The following is a 16,681-nucleotide window of genomic DNA, read 5'->3' on the forward strand; positions in this document are numbered from 1 at the left end:
CACGCCATCCCCTCTCCTTACCAGCTTCAGCCTGCACTAAATATTAGCTTCGACACCTCCGCTATAAGGCACACCTCACCCATGGTGCCCAGGACGGTCACTGCCTCCATCGCTGCTTCTACATTTGGCTACTTAGCCCGCTTCTGTCATGAACCCGCTCCTAAGGCATGCCCACACTCCGGTGCCAGCCCTCCCTTGGGCTGCCTGAATTCACTTCTATTAATGAACAATTTGAAGTGAAAGCTGTGGGTGGGGAGCGTCTCTCTCTCCGTCACCCCTGCCATGTCTGGAGACACCCTTTCTTTTCCACTCCTGCTGTTGTTAGAGTTGAAAAGAGGCTCCTTCCTACGGATCAGGTGGCATCGAGGAGAAAGTTTTCCTTGGAAGCCAGCGAGAACTCTTTACAAGGTACACTGTTCGCTATAATTAAAATGAGTTTTTATGGGCTATCTCGGGAACTTTGCCACCATTTACCAAATCCTTTCTGTGAGAAAATACTTCGCATTCTAAGTTTCCAGTAACCAACATAAAAACATACTTTGGAACATGATCTATTCTGATGATCACCCAAAATCTTGCCCAGAATTTATTAGACACAATATTCCATTTCCAAGAAATGCTATTATTGCAAAAACTTCTATAAACATGTAACATAAACACTCATCATTAATAGTCACATCACTTGCATTAAAAACCATACTTAAATTTCTTCCTAAATCCAAGTAACATTAAAAACTGCATAAACCCTTCTCTAAAAATCAATAGTTCAAGAAAATACATAAAAGTGATTGAATATTAAGGAAAAACACCTGATGTATAATATTGTTTTTAGATTCCTAAAGGAACTCTCCAAACCAAAGAGAGGAAAAAAGATTCAGAGCTTTTCAAATTTCTCAGCATTAACATAAGCACCTGTATAAATTTTCTTTGCATACTTCTAAAACGGAAAGCCCGCTCATCTACACGTCACATGCCACACGAAAAACATCTTCATAAACTAAACTGTCATTTTGCCCTGATATTTTTTTAAAACACAAATAAACAAGCATTGCTAAAGTAACATTTTGCTCAACTGAACAAAGACATTTGTGAGAGAGCATTTCTTTGAACGACTAAACAGAACTAACTATTGCACTGGATTTTCAGAGCTTGAGCAATAGATTAATAAAATTAGTCTCAATTAAAGGAATAGAGGATGCTGTTTATTTCCTCTCATCCAGACAAAGAGTCTTGAAACTTTAAAAACATATTTAGGATTAGAAAGGCCATTTCTTACTTAAAAAATTATGACTTTAGCATTTATTACATTTAAGTCTGCATTTTCCGAAAGAATCATGATAAACCTGGGGGGCGGGTGGAGCTTATAGTAATTATTCTTTTGCCGTTACTTTCCTTACATTCACCTTTATGGAGAATAAGTTTTCAACTGCTAACATAAAGAACTCAAAAAGGATCTCAAGAGCATGTAAAAAACAGTGGCCAAATAAAATAAGACCGTCAACCCAGAATTATAAAAAGTCATCTTTGTATTTAACAATTGGCTTTGGTATGTCTGTTTCTGTTTTTGTTTTAGGGGAGTATGAAAAATGTTAAACTTCTATGACATGAAAAAAAGTTTTTGATTTAATAAACATACCAGGTATTTTAAACAGTCTCTATTCCCAAATTAAGTGGTGAGCCTTGGACCTGCCCGCCTATAACTGCAGAACAAAGGAGACTGAATTTGTATCATAGAAAACTTATTACCAAGTTATTACTAACTCTGTGGCAAGAAGACGTAGCCTAGCCATTCCTTGGGAATGAAAGAAAGTTGAGGGATCAAAAGTAAAATGGACAGCTATCCAGCTATGACAAGGCAAAAGTGTGTGTATAAAATGACCGCAAACAACTACATAAAAGGCACAAATTTTCGAAGGCTCATGTCTAAATTCCAAGTTAATAAATAACTGCTGATGTGCACTGTAGTTTTCCAAGGGAGAGATGACCCTCTGGGCTGCAATGTCAGAATTATTCCAGGATTAACTAAATGCCAACAAAAGGCCAAAAGTATGCACATTTGTGTTAAAGAATCAATCGTTCCTTCCATAAAGCACCTACTCAGAAATTACAATAGATTTTTTTAAATTGGGCAGAAGTGAATTTTTAAAAACCTCTCAAAATAACAATGTCCCAGTGCGAATACACTGATATTTGAATTCTTTTCAAAGAACGACACACACTATGATAAAGTAATGTTATGAGCCATGTGTGGTCACGGAGTTTTATATTTAACCCTGAAAACACAACGATAAGGAAACCCGACTTATTCTCCCCGGTTCACAGATGAGTCAACGGGGAACTGGAAGGCTCCATGACCTGCTCGCGTCCACACAGTCACCATTCTAACTCCAACTTACAACTAGACCATATTACCTACAATATAAAAGGCAACGGTTAAATAATATTTATTGAGCAAAGCAGTAGCTAAGCAATTTACAGACACGATTTTAATCCTCAAACACTATTAGATAAATATTAGTTTAGCCCCTAGTAAGACATGTACAATGGTTTTGGCCAAATGCTTGAGAGGCAAAAATGTGATGCTTTCTTAGAAATATTTTTAGCTGTACACTGCAAAATCTGTTTTTAAGTCAACTTTATTGAGGTAAAATTTCCACATAATGAGATGGGCCTATTTTAAATTCTTGGTTAATGAGTTCTGACATACACCCATTTCATTTTCATCTTAATTGAGTTCAAACTATTTTTCTGATATTGTTTGTGATTTCTCCTTTGACCTGCACATTATCTAGAAACGCATTGTTTCACTTCCAAATGTCTGTGGAATTTCCCAGACATTTTCATGAAGTTTATTTCTAACCTAATCCCTGTGTGGTCAGAAAAGATAGTTTAGATTATTTTAACTCACTTAGTTTTATTGAGAATTGTCTTACAGCATGGCATCGCGTCTCTCTGGTGTATGTCCCATGTGCACTCAGAAAGAATGTACGCTGTTGTCACTGGATGGAGAGTCCCAGAACAGTGGCCGACAGTGTCACTGATTTCTACAGCTGTCTTAGCTTGAGCCACCATAACAGAATGCCACAGACCGGGTGGCTTAAACAACATGAATTTGTTTTTTCACAGTTCTGGCGGCTAGGACTCCAAGATAAAGGTGTCAGCTAGCTAGCACGGTCAGTTTCTGGGGAGAGCTCTTTTCTTGATTTGTAAGTGGCAGACTTATGTCCTCAGGTGGTGGCTGGGGGCAAGGGGATGGAGTACGGAACTAGCTGCCTGGTGTCTGTTCCTATAAGGGCACTAATCCCATCATGAGGGCTGCACCCCCGTGACCCTTCTAAACCTAATCATCTCCCAAAGGTCCTATCTCCAAATCCCATCACATTGGGAATTAGGGCTTCAAAATATGAACTTGGGAGGACACAACCCAGTCCACAGCAGTAGCGGGAGCCTTACTGCCTTCTGCCTACGCACGCGAAGGACCATTAGTAGTACGTGTATATTTAGAATCGTGAGGTCTTCGTGGCGATTCTACCCTTTCCTCATCGGTAATTTTATCCCTGGAAATAGTTCTTGTTCTGAAGTCCGCTTTGTCTGATATAAACATAGCCACCGCAGCTGCATTATGATTAGTGCTTGCATGGAATATCATTTTCCATCCTTTACTTTTAACCGGTTTGTCTTTAGATTTACAGTTGATTTCTGTACGTCACACATGGTTGTGTGTCCTGCTCCTGCATCCAGCCCGACATTCTCAACCCTTCAGATCCCAGACCGTTCCGCCTCATCTTTGCTCTGGCACGACCTGTGTACACTCTCCTCGTCTCTGGCTGATGACGGTTTTAAAAGACAATGTATTTTTAATGTTTCCTTATTATGGGTTTAGATTTAATTCTTCTATGTGAAAAACAGTCTTAATTTAATTAATGTAATCCTATGTAAAAATATGAGAAATATTAAAAATTTTGTCTTGTAGCCTCCTATCTTTCAGTTCTACATCTATTCTATAAAGTAATATCCTCGTATTTTTAAAAGAAATATCAGTTTGAAAAATTATGACATACCTTCCAGGTATACAGCATATGATAAAAGAGAAAAATATATATTCTCCAAACCAAGGGATATAACATACAAAAGGCAAAGTTTTATGTAACCACTTGAATGAATTTCTACTTTTCACCACCTCATATGTATTTCGTTTATCCAAGCAGCTTTAAAGTTGTATACCTGGCTGACTTTTTCTTGTGTTGAATCATATGAAGCTGACATATTTAGAAGTCAAAAAAAGTCAGATATTGACCATTCCACATGGTTTAATGTATCAGTTAACCACCAGCCTTGGAATACTAACCAAAGTGAACGCCCCCAGATTGCATGTTTTTATCGGTATGCAAGCACCATCTGGTGGCAGAAAGCAAAACTGTAGGTTTATACCTGTGTATACCACTGCTGCTACAAATACAGTTTCTCAACTGTTCTACTTTCAACACGCTTTTTAAAGAGATATTACAAACTAGTGAATGCTTAGACTTCAGTTTGAACAAACTCAAAATAAATAGCACACCAACGTCAAAATAATTAGCAGCCAGTCATCGGCCTATATAACATAAATTTGGAAATATAATCGACAAGCTACTTCATAAACTAAAATGTTGGTTATTTCTAGTTTTACCGATAATTAACATAATGACATAAAAGCAATTCAGATACTTCAAAAAATATATTTTACCCTATTAAATTCCCACTGATAGCCATGTAGTCCCACGTGCTATCAAGTCTGCCTTCTAAATACCTGGACACTGTCCCCTCCTCTCCACCGCCCTAGTCCCGGCTCTCGCCACGTTAAGCCTGCATTACAACACCACCCTTGTCATTCACCTCTCTTCCTTGAATTTGAAGCCCATCCAAACTATTTTCCACATACCGTCAAAACGATATTCCTAAAACAGATATCCAATTATTTTATCCCTTAGCTTAAACCCTTTGACGACTCTCAATCATCTTCAGGAGAGAGTCTAAACCTCTTGGCATGCCACCTGAGGGCATCCAGGTCAGCGAGTGCCCTGCCCGAACATCAGCCTGTTCATCCCAGACATACCAACCTGCTTGCGAGTCCAGGAATGAACTAAATTTCTCGGGATTCCTTGCCATGGTTCCCCAGATCTAGATTGCTTTTCCTTACCTTCTTCACCTAGCGAACACCTACCTACTTAACCCTCAAGATTCAGTTCGAGTGCCAATTCCTTCTGGAGGCTTCTTTGATTTCAGACCGAGGGAGGTGCCCGTTCTCAAGGCTTCCATCACGCACACAACACACCTGTCGTTCTGTTATTCTTCTCACTGTTCCTCTCGTAGCAGACTCAGAGCCTACTAGAGTGTCTTTCATCACAGTATCTACTCTAACACATGTGGCACAGATGAGCATTCAACAAACGTTTGCTGAATGAATAAAACCTCGCAGAAGTCCTTTCGTTTGGTGCTATCTCTCTTCAGCAAATGAGGAAACTGGGGAGGTCCGGAGCCTTGCCCAAGATCACACAGCTAAAAGCATCAGAATCAGGATTCAAACCGAATGTTCTGACTGTAATGAAAATGATTTTCCTCTCAGAATCTTGTCTTTGGGGGACCGTTGTATAACATAACTGTGCTCTCCACAGCGGTTTGGGACACGATGAGACTGAACCCTGTTTATCCGGGTAGGGCACAAACCTAAGCTTGACCAACTCCAGTTCTCCCATCCCAAATCCCGTTTGAATGACAATTCTGGGATAGCCAGTCTACTCAAAGCTTTTTGTTGTTGTTTGTTTCGTGCGGTTTTTTTTTTCGGGGCAGGGGGGACTTTTCTAAGAACTACTCAAAAACAAACACTTGTTCTCCTGTAGACTACAACTCGAAGGATTTTGCAGAGCAGGAGTTGTAGCAAATGGAAGTGAGTTTCTTTGAAAATAAAAGTCCAGCAGAAAAAAAAAAAATGAGATGGAGCTAGAAGGAGGAATTAAAAATGAGTGAAAAAAATGCTACGGCCCTGCATCCAACAGGGCCTGAAGGTCTCCCCAAGATGAGGCACAAATTCCCCTTGTCACATTACCTAGTCGAGCTGCATCGACATACCAGGGAGTTCTGGCCATTAGCCAAGCAATACGCTGTCTTCATCTGTGAATACAGAAAAGTGATAAACTCTCTGTCAAGGGCCTGACTTCGCCCATTCTATTCCTTGAGATAATGCATCTAATTTTTTGTAACAACGCTGGGAGAACAAAAGCATAAAATGTTCCACAATCTTTACATCTTGTACTTTGTCATATAAATTCTGTATGCTTTCAATTTTATAATACATCTGTTAGTGAATGGGGCCCCAAATAAGAAAGAAAAAGGTGTAATTGGATGCATTCATTTTCAAACATCTTGAGTGTAACAAAGGGAGATGGTACTTCAGAATCCGGGTCAAAATAATAATTCTTTTTCTCTCCAGGATTAGGGAAGGGAAAGGCCTATGTATGAGTTCAAGTGGAAGGACCTCGTCAGGAAAGAACAGATTTAAAAAACACCATGGGTGATTGCTAATTATTACTTAATATTTTCTTTAACTAGGAAACGAAAGGACCTTTACAAAAATCCCGGTAAATGATATCTGGTTCTTAAATTTCATGACCTTTCATTGCCTGCCTTTTGAAGAAGCGACTGATTCATTTGCAATGTGACAAAGAGACTTTCCCCCAATCTCTGGCTCCAAACTCCCGGGAACACATTCAGGTGAACTCAGCAAACGAAGGTCATACGTGAAGTCACGATTTTAACGGCCTAAGGAGCAATGCTGAAGTTTGCCCTTTGTGAGCAGAGAGCTTTTGATTAACACATGGCTTGGCAGCTAGCTTACTAGTACTTCTCTATTTTCTTTTTACCCTTTTTGTGATCTGTGTAAAATTCTCAAGACTCTCCAAAAATCTGAAGGGCAAGTCCACATCATCCATTACGTGGGAATGGCCGAAGGCACGATCCTTTGATGAAGCCATAAATGAAATCCTGGCACCCTCGTGACAATCACGGAATCAGGTCTTGAAATGAGGGACTGACAATGAAGGGAAGATGTCAACGTTCTTAACAGAAAATCTAAAACAGAGAAAACGAACGTGCGCACACCTTCATACACCGACTCCTCTGCCCTCCGGTTCGCTGTGTTCCAGCCCCGTGGCTCCTGGCGGGGGCGCCAACACGCCGGGCTCCCTCCCACCGCAGGGCCTTTGCACCTGCTGTCTCTCTGCCCACAATGCTCCCTGCTTCTCTCGTAACAGTTGCACTGCTGTGCCCTCTCCTCCTCTAGGTCTTTACCAAAACTGGCTCCTTCTCAGTGAGCAAGAGCCTCCCCTACCAGACGGAACGTGAGCTCCATAAGGACAGAGACTAATGTCTGATTTTTCACTGCTTTAGCACCACCAGATTTCTTTCATTAAAAATCAATTAAAATATTATGTATCGACTATACCAAAATAAAAAAATTCAAAACAGAGTAACAAATTCACGAATCAAAACTCTAGCCAAGTTTTAATAAAGGACTGTAGGTATCAAAATACAATAAACATTTAAATATAACGTCCTTGCGAGTCTATTCATCATGGTACACTTAAAGTGAAACATCTTGCAAGGGTAAAATAGGCAAGGTGTTCTTAACCCAGGTGACCAAACGTATCGACTGCGCTTAAATGGGCAAACAGTTTTACTTACATTAGGTAAATTCAGGTTGACGAGAAAAGTAATGGTATGTTACAGGGAAAATGAGAAGGGGAAGCAACTGTAAGACGAATATTACGTCCCTCTTGCCTCTTACGCGCTGCAGACAGCAAGCTGAGAGGTGACAAGCCTGTCACCGGACACTCCACCGGGGAGAAAAGGGAGACGAGAATAGGATGGGCTAACACCCTGGAGAGCCAAGGAGAGCTGGGATTAGAACAGGACAGCCAGGCGAAGATGGTGGATCCTCTCCCCAAGATTACTTAAGGGGAAAAATGGACTGTGTCACCAACTACAGGTTTCGGCAAGACAGGCAAGAGAGATGGCAGCTACCTGGTGGGCAAGGGACATCACCGCAAAGACCAGAAGAGCCAGAGCACAATACAGGACACCCACACAGAGGGGGGCGCCCCTCCCTTCCTACCAGGAGAGTATGGTAAATTCCCCCAGATACATCTGGGAAGAAATGGACCAAAGTCTGACTGTGCACATGTTCCTTAGAGAACCTGAGCAATAATATTTAAATGAGTTATTTACAATTTGAATAAGACTAAGTTTTAAGTGGTAATTTTTCCACTACTAAGCAAAACATCCAAAAGATTATGTGTACATTAAAATAAATATCTTCTCCTTACATTTGAGTTATAATGTCATTAAATATACAAAATGATTTTAAAAGCATCAGCATCCCACCACTAGAAGAAACGATAATTATGTGACATAATAGAAGGGTTAGCTACTACTCCAATGGCAATCATATTGCAATAGAGATGTACCAAATCAATGTTATGCACTTTAAACTTATACAATGTTCTAGGTCACGTACATGTATAATCAATTATATCTTAATAAAAAAATTTTTGAAGCATCAGAAATATCTGATCACACATAAGAATGAATTTCGTAGGGCAGAAAAGCAGTGTGAGAAATCACAAAAAAATAATTTACAGATTGCATTATATAACATTAAAACTGTAGTGCATTAAAAACAAATACAAAACTAAAAGCCAATTTTTTAAAAAGCAGGAAAATTAAACAAATAAAATAGACTTAATGTGATACCTTCAACACATAAATATCTGAAGATTGGTCAAGTCATGCAATAAAAATTAGCAAATAAAAACAGACAAATCAAAAAGGAAAAGCAACTAATAAATATTTGAAAAACTGTTAAGCCTCACAAGCAATCAATAAAACCAAAATCTAAAAACATACCACTTTTTAACTATTGAACAACACAAAGTGTTCAAACTCAGTGTGCAACAACAGTTGTCAGACTGCAACAAAATATACTATAAGAGTTAGTATGAACTTTAACGTAATTGGGCAATACATGATTCTTGTTGACCCAATCTTCCCCTTGTAGTAATCTACCTTAAAGAAATAATCAGTGATGTGAACAAAAATCTGTGTATAAAGATTGTTTACTGCGACATTATTTATAGCTGTCAAAAAAGGGGCAACAACCTAGATGATCGAAAAAAGTATACTCTGTATACTTACAAAGTATCCCTTGTTTATATACTTATAAAGTAAGTATATAAAGTATACCTTATACACTTATATAGTAAAATTTATATAGTGTATGCTTTAAAATATATAAAGTATACCTTCGCCATATGAAGCATTAATACCTATCAAAAATATTTTTCAACGATTACTTAAAGATATGAAAAATAATCACCATAGTAAATGAAAAGGGGGTACGATGTTGCAAATACGTAATGAACAAATTATAACTACTACTGAGCAATAAACACTACTCAGCAATAAAAAAGGGCAAAACCCAGATACAAGCAACATGGATGAGTCTCAAAAAAACAAATGCCAACGAAACAAGAAAAACATTACATGAAGTGAAAAAAGCCAGACAGAAAGGAGTAAATACTGTATGAGTGCACTTATGTGAAGTTCAATGACAGGCAAAACTCATCTACGGTGACACAACAGCGGTTACTTCTGGGAGGTGTACAAATGCAAGAGGGTATGGGGACACACCCAGGGCTGACGGCAAGGTTCTGGGCCTTGTCTGGGCGGTGGTCACGTGAGGGTAACAGAGGTAACACGTCCTCAAGTAAACTCTAAACACACAGATACATAAATACAACAATAATAAGAAGTCATCGAGACGCACATTTAAGACATGTGCCTGTTATCGTTCGTATATTATACACCCCCATAAAGTATTACAGAAATTGTATATAAAGGGTAACTTTAATTTGGTTAAATGTATTAATATGCAAAGTATAAAAAGAATATAAAATATACCAAAATATTAAAGGTAGTTGATTCTGGGACTGCAAATTAGATTTTTTTTAAATTTTTGCATTTTCCACATTCACTTAAGATGAGTTAAATGACTTCTATAAATGATCAGAAAAAAAAACAATAATAAACTTTTAAAAAAATTCTCCCATGCTTGTAAAAGAAAATTCTGTTACACTTATAACTATCACAAAATTATACAATGGACAGTAAGGCTTAGTAAATCCTTCCAACAAATTTCCTATAAATTATAAACATTTATGTTTATAATGTATTTGAAGAAATATAAAAAACACTAATTAAGCTAAGCATCTGCCTGGTGAATAAATGAACAAGTCAACTGGAAAGTCAACACTAGACTGCGGAATGACTTTAAAACATGGTCCCACCTGCGACAAATACAGGGCTCTCATGGCTAAATAAAAACGAGTTCTTGAAAAGCAGTTATTTTTTTTAAGACAGATATTACTTTAAATATCCCTTGTGTGCCTGATTTACCTAACTTCCATGCGAAATGCCCAAAGCGAATATTCATTACAGTGAGAATACTGTGAGTTTCAGAAACTCTTACGATATGCATAAAATAATGAATAAGAACAACAAAAAAGACACACGAACCTCTGATTGTACATGCCCCGGAAGTTGTAATTAGCTCTGTAACTTGGGAAAGGCTTTGGGTCTAATGGCCTGTAGATGGCAGGCTCGCCCCTCTTCATAGCGAGCCCATTCAGCTCCACAGTTGGAGTTATACTACCTGTTTAAAAAAAAAAAAACATATTAAAGGCACACAAGTGAAACATTTCCATAATAAATCATGCAAGCTATATTTGTGTTACATATAATCACCATGGCAGAAGGTGGGGGAAGATGGCCCATCTGTGTGCTTTTCTAAGGGAATGCATAGACGAAATACTTAAACAGGAAAAGCATTTCCAATGAAATCTATTTGGGGGTTTTTGCAACATTTTTCCGTACATTAATGACAAAAAATTCAACTTGATAGTGATGCTATTTCAAAACAAGGCAAACACAAGATTCATAGACTGTTGAGTTTGGATATTATAAAGAAAGCATTAAACTTCAACATTAGTTACCCCAGAAAAGTTACAATTACTTAATCATTAAAAACATCATCTGTTAATATTTTTAGTCATATTCTAAAAATATTAAGCAACTAAAATAAGCAATGAATACAGAGTCATCAGTAATTCTTGGATTTATCTAACAAAAAGAAATTTCTAATTTTTTCTACAACCAACAACAGGACAAATACAAGTAACGTTTTCTGTAGATAATCTCTATAGATATCTACTGAAGCATTTATGAAATGACGTATCTAAGATTGGTTTCAAAATAAGCCAGAGCAGAGACAGATGAGAAACAACACTGGCCACCATTAACTACTGGGGTTGTGATGCATTCAGGGACGTTCGCTATCTCAATCTTTACTTTTGTAAAAGCATGAAAAATTCCATAAAATAACATGCAGTGTAAAATTATGTCACATTATTTTAAGAACCAAAAGAAAAAACAGGTATATGTGTTCCCTATAACAAGTTACAGAAATTCATCTAAAGCTTTTATAGAAAATAAGATTTGCAATATAAAGTCTGTACGATTTCATTCTGATTACGCCTTTAGTACCACATGGGTAAGCCTCCCTCCATCACAGACAAATCGGCTCTACTTATTACAGGGAAACTGGGCCGGGCGTACGGGGCTAGCACGGGACTGCGAGAGACTGATGCCGACGGCGGCCTGGTGACAAAGCGATCCACCCAGAGTCAGTGCCTGCTCATTTTGTGTCTCCTTTCTAAAGGATTCGTGAGAAACCACTGAAGAATATAAAGGAACAGGAAGTGAACTAAGGTTAAGAAGAAAGAAAGAAGAAAGTGGGCAGGAGGAAAAAAGAAGAAACGTAGAAGAAAAAGGAGACAGAGAAAAAAACGGCAAAGAAAACTTAACATATTGAATAGGAAGGCCAAGGGGTCCAAATCCCCCAAAAATACATACAACCAGGCAGAGGAAGAGAAAGTCGAGCATAAAAGGATTCGATCTTTTCTTTCTTTCTTATAGTATTTTTTTTTACCAAGGGATAAGTAAAACATACAGACCTTAAGTATATAGCTCCATGAATTATTACACATGTAAATGCCCATGTGACCACCATTCAGATCAAGATACATTTCAGTCACCCAGAAAGTTCCTTCGAGTCTTTTTCAAGACCTACCTCCCCAAATTACACACTCTGACTTTCGTCATCATAGATTAGTTTTGTCTGTTCTTCAAATCTTAATATGTATCACTTTTTCTTGCTTCTTTCACTCAATGTACTGATTTTGTTGAATATGTCAGTATTTCAAACTTTTTTAAAATCACTGAATAATATTCCGCCGAATGAATATACCATTTATATATTCTGCTGTTGATGGGACATTTGGGTGGTTTCCAATTTGGGGCTATTTAGAGAAAAGCCACATTGAACATTTTTAATAAGTATTTACTAGGCATACACTCATTTCTCTTGAGTATACAATTAGCAGTGGGATTGCTAAGTCACAGAGTAGGCTTATATTTAATTTTATTAGAAATTGCCTAACAGTTTTCCAAAGATTTTTATTAATACCAAAGAGCAGTCTATGCCTTTAAAAGTTCATGACTTTCTCATTTCACAAAGATTTCGGTTTAATAATTAACATGAAAATTAGTTATAAGATTAACAACATTTCAAATTCTACCTTGCAATAATCATACATAAATAGCACAAAGTTCAAATAGGGAAAAGAAGAAAGCTTGAAAGACCTCATCTCTAAGGATGGCAAGAAAAGGAAAATTAACATTTTTGAAAATCATCAGTGAGGATACAATTATGTTTGTCACCCATATTAAAATTGGATTCTAAACTAGGTAAAAGTACTGTACCCATGTCATTTAAATAAACAAATAATCTAATATAAATTCCTCATTTGAAAGTAAGGCTACAGTATATTTGCTCCACAGAAATGCCAGAAACTGTTCCTTGTGAAGGGGAGTAAAAGACAAGCAGAAAAGTATGAACCAGGATAAAATGGTTCGATTCTTCGAGAGCAGTCTCTCCACCTGCTTCGTGAAGAACCAGACAGAGATCCCTCTACAAGTACACAGCCCCTTTGCTTACACAGCAATACGTCCACAGAAAACACTCAAAGAATAACTTCAAACCCTGAGACACCGCCAGCCAATGCTAAGTACCACTGTTTTCAGCATGTGACAGCTGATGATCATCACACAGGAATCCTCACATTATACGGCTATAAAGTTGATGCTATAAACACACAAACAATTTTCAGTGGTTTTTAGATGCATTAAGGAAAATTTCTACATTTATCAGTAATAAATATAAAAAGGATAATTAATTAGAGATACTAATGTATGGGACTACAACTGTGGATCCCTTTTATAGGACAGGTGAAAGAAAATTGCTACAAAATTGCAACATGTTACTAACACTTGAGAACAGAGCTCTGGAGAAAGTTAGACTAGTCCCTGGAACATAGCACTGACTCAATAAATATTTGTGGAAAGAATGAACGGATTCGTCAATCAAGCTGGCTCGTCATGCTTAGAGAATGATGAGGAAATCTCAGAAGGACCTAGGACTTAACATGACGGGAACATACCACTGGCCAGATCCGGGACGAGCTGAAAATCAAAGTAAATGATGATCGATTATGAGCCTGTAAGTAAAATAGGAATGCAAGAGTCTACAACGACATAAATAAAAGAACGAACAAAAAAATGAGAGGGAAGAGACAGCTCTTGGGTAGAACGTTAACTAATTAATCTGAAAAGAATATTGGAATTTTAAAAAATCCTTTGGGAGAATAAATTTCTGTTGTTTTAAGCCACAAAAGAAAAAAAATAACTCTTTGGCAATCTTCAGAGTAGTAATTGATTCAGACGAGAATCATCAGTGGATGCCAAACACAGTTGGGTAAAAGAAAGTTTGATGAGGAACAATGTTTATATAGTCTCAAAGTATCTCCCCAGAAGATACTTATTAATTACGTATTATTTAATAAGAAAACATACTTATTGACAATAGAGAAGGCTGGCAGACATACTCTTTGCCAAGTGACAAAAGTCATCACTAATGAGACAAATGTGTTCTCAGGTATCTCCTGATATGAAACACTGAGATATTGATGCTAAAAACGTATAAATCATGAGTAAACACCAGAAAAACTCAACTGAGGGGCATTCTGCAAACAACGTGGCCCGTACTCCTCAAAAACGTCCCCGTCATAAAAGCCAAGGAGACCGAGGAACCATCGAGATTGACGCGGAATGAAGAGAAACGCTCAGTGCGGGACCCCGATGACATCCTGGACCCACAGAGGGCATTACAGGGACAGTCCACGAATCCGAGTGGAGTCTGCGGACCGCACGGTGACGCCGGATCAGTGTACTTCCTGAGAGGCCAGTGTCCGGGCACTTAGGAAGCCCTGGGCGAAAGGGACAGCACGTCCACAAACGGCTCCTGCTCCCGACCGGCCGAGAACCGTTAACGACCGGGGAATCTGGGAGAGGGGACATGGGACTCCACACACTCATTCCACGAATTTTATATAAATCTGAAATTTTTTCTTTAAAAAGTTTTTAAAACTTAGGGGAAATGAAGCAAAATAAGTTCTATGATATATTCTTAATTAACTGTCAGACTTGCCATGGTGTAGACGGATTTAACTCCTCTCTGGGATATAACTACTCTTTACGACTCCCCTGCTCTCTACGTCAGGTCTGAACCCCGCTCCCTCTACAGTGCAGAGAGGAACAGACTGCCCTTTCGACAGATGGAACTGAGTTAATGAATGTCTATATATTAAAAAGAGCAAAAATCTTCTCACAAAAACCCCGATTCCTGACAGATTACATTTCAAAGACAAATAATAAAGTTTCTAAAAATATTATGAGGTTATCTCGATAACTCTGTGAGAGACGAAGATGTCTCAGCACACAAAGAAGCACTAATCATAAAGGAAAAGACTTCTAATTTAGACTCCATTTAAAAAAAAAATTCTGTTCATCAAAAGGCACCATAAGGAGTATGGAAAAATATTTGCAAAACGAATATCTGACAAAGGATATCCAGAATATATAAGAACGCTACAAGTCAAAAAAAAAAAATAGAAAAATTTAAAAAACAGACAATGCAGTTTTTTTAGTGGGAAAAAATATTTTAACCAGCACTCTGCAACAGGAGACCCTCATGCCAACAGACGTATGAAAAGATACTCAGCTTCATCAGTTATCAAGGAAATGCAAATTAAAACCACAATAAATAAATAATATACCCCCCCAGGAGAAAAGCTAAAAAATTTGAAAGCTGAAGTCATGTTGGCAAGGGGGGAAAATAATGTTGTTTGACATTATGTGTGTATATATTATGTACATATTTTTTTAAGTACGAACTCGGAAAGGGGCAACCATTCATTCATTCATTCATTCAGGGGACACGGGATTCCTTCCCTAAATCAGGAGGGCCGAATGAGACGGGTCTGGCTGTGCTGCCCAGGCTCAGCTGCTCGCAGGTGTGGCCCTGCTACCGACCAGCACAGAGTTGTCACCTGCTCCATTTCCCATCCGGGCTGGTCCACCCCTCCGCAGTCAACCTGGTGAGCCCTTCCCAGGAGGGCACTATACAAGGCCAACTTAGTGCGGGCACCTGGTCAGCGCCGGGCACCACAGCCCAGGGCTCCTGGGCTCACACAATCCTCCCACCTCGGCCCCTGAGGTGCTGGGACCACAGACTCATACCACCTGTATTTTTTTTTTTGTCATCCTGACCCTTTTTATTGTTATTAAAAATAAAAGGTACTTAAATGCAATGGTGAACATATAGGGCAAAACCGAATAATAAAATTAGTGTTGAGGTAAGCAGTGAGCTGAATATTTGGGTCTCCACACCGGGTAACCCAAAACCACTTAAAAATGGGTATGTTCACGGTGAACGGCCACTGCCTTCAGGTGAGAGAATGGTCAAAGTTGTTCTTGCTCAATTTCCAAGAAAATTCTTTCCTCAAGAATATCCTGTAACTGTTGCTGCAATTCACGATTCGATTTGGCCAGAACTGTGTTGGTTTCCTTACTGCATCTAATGGAAGCCTGAATAGCTCTCCTACTTTTTCTAACAGATCTAGGAATAAAAGTGTGTGATGGAAGGACGGCTTAGACACCTGTCTTTCATGATGCTCATCGACTGCTGGACTTAATTCATATAAACTGATTTCAGCGTGAACACATACGCAGCCCACGACCCCAGAGTTCCAGTCCCAGGTACATCCGCAGCAGAAAGGCGCACGTACAAGATCGTTCCCAGCGGTATTATTCCTAACAGCCCCAAACTGGAAACCACCCAACTGTCCGCACACTGTATGAGGGCTAGGTAAGTTATGGTACATTCATGCAATGGAATACCACACAGCAACGAAATACCATACGGTTAAACGCGACACACACATGAATCTCACAAACATGACGGTGAGAAAACCAAGCTATCACAGAGAGTACAGTGTCCTATCCAAACGAGCAGGCACGACGAACCCAAGATGACAGAAAGCAGAGCAGCGGCCCCTTCTGGAGCTGTGCAGCCTCTAGATGGGCACGCGGGGGGCCGCGGGCACGTGGGGGGCTGCTGGGCACGCGGGGGGCT

General features: G+C 38.8%; 1 protein-coding gene across 5 annotated transcripts in view; it reads right to left on the reverse strand.

The window, feature by feature from the left end:
* STAU2 (staufen double-stranded RNA binding protein 2) overlaps nucleotides 1–16,681 on the reverse strand; it is a 220,864-nt gene that overhangs the window by 175,411 nt on the left and 28,772 nt on the right. For all 5 annotated transcript variants that reach the window (XM_015598691.2, XM_006924031.3, XM_015598692.2 and 2 more), the window contains one exon: nucleotides 10,609–10,744. In XM_015598691.2, coding sequence (XP_015454177.1) covers nucleotides 10,609–10,744 — 136 coding nt within the window. The remainder of the gene's footprint in view (nucleotides 1–10,608; nucleotides 10,745–16,681) is intronic.

The sequence above is a fragment of the Pteropus alecto genome, unplaced genomic scaffold (assembly GCF_000325575.1).
Source record: "Pteropus alecto unplaced genomic scaffold, ASM32557v1 scaffold87, whole genome shotgun sequence".
Classification (NCBI taxonomy): Eukaryota; Metazoa; Chordata; class Mammalia; order Chiroptera; family Pteropodidae; genus Pteropus; species Pteropus alecto.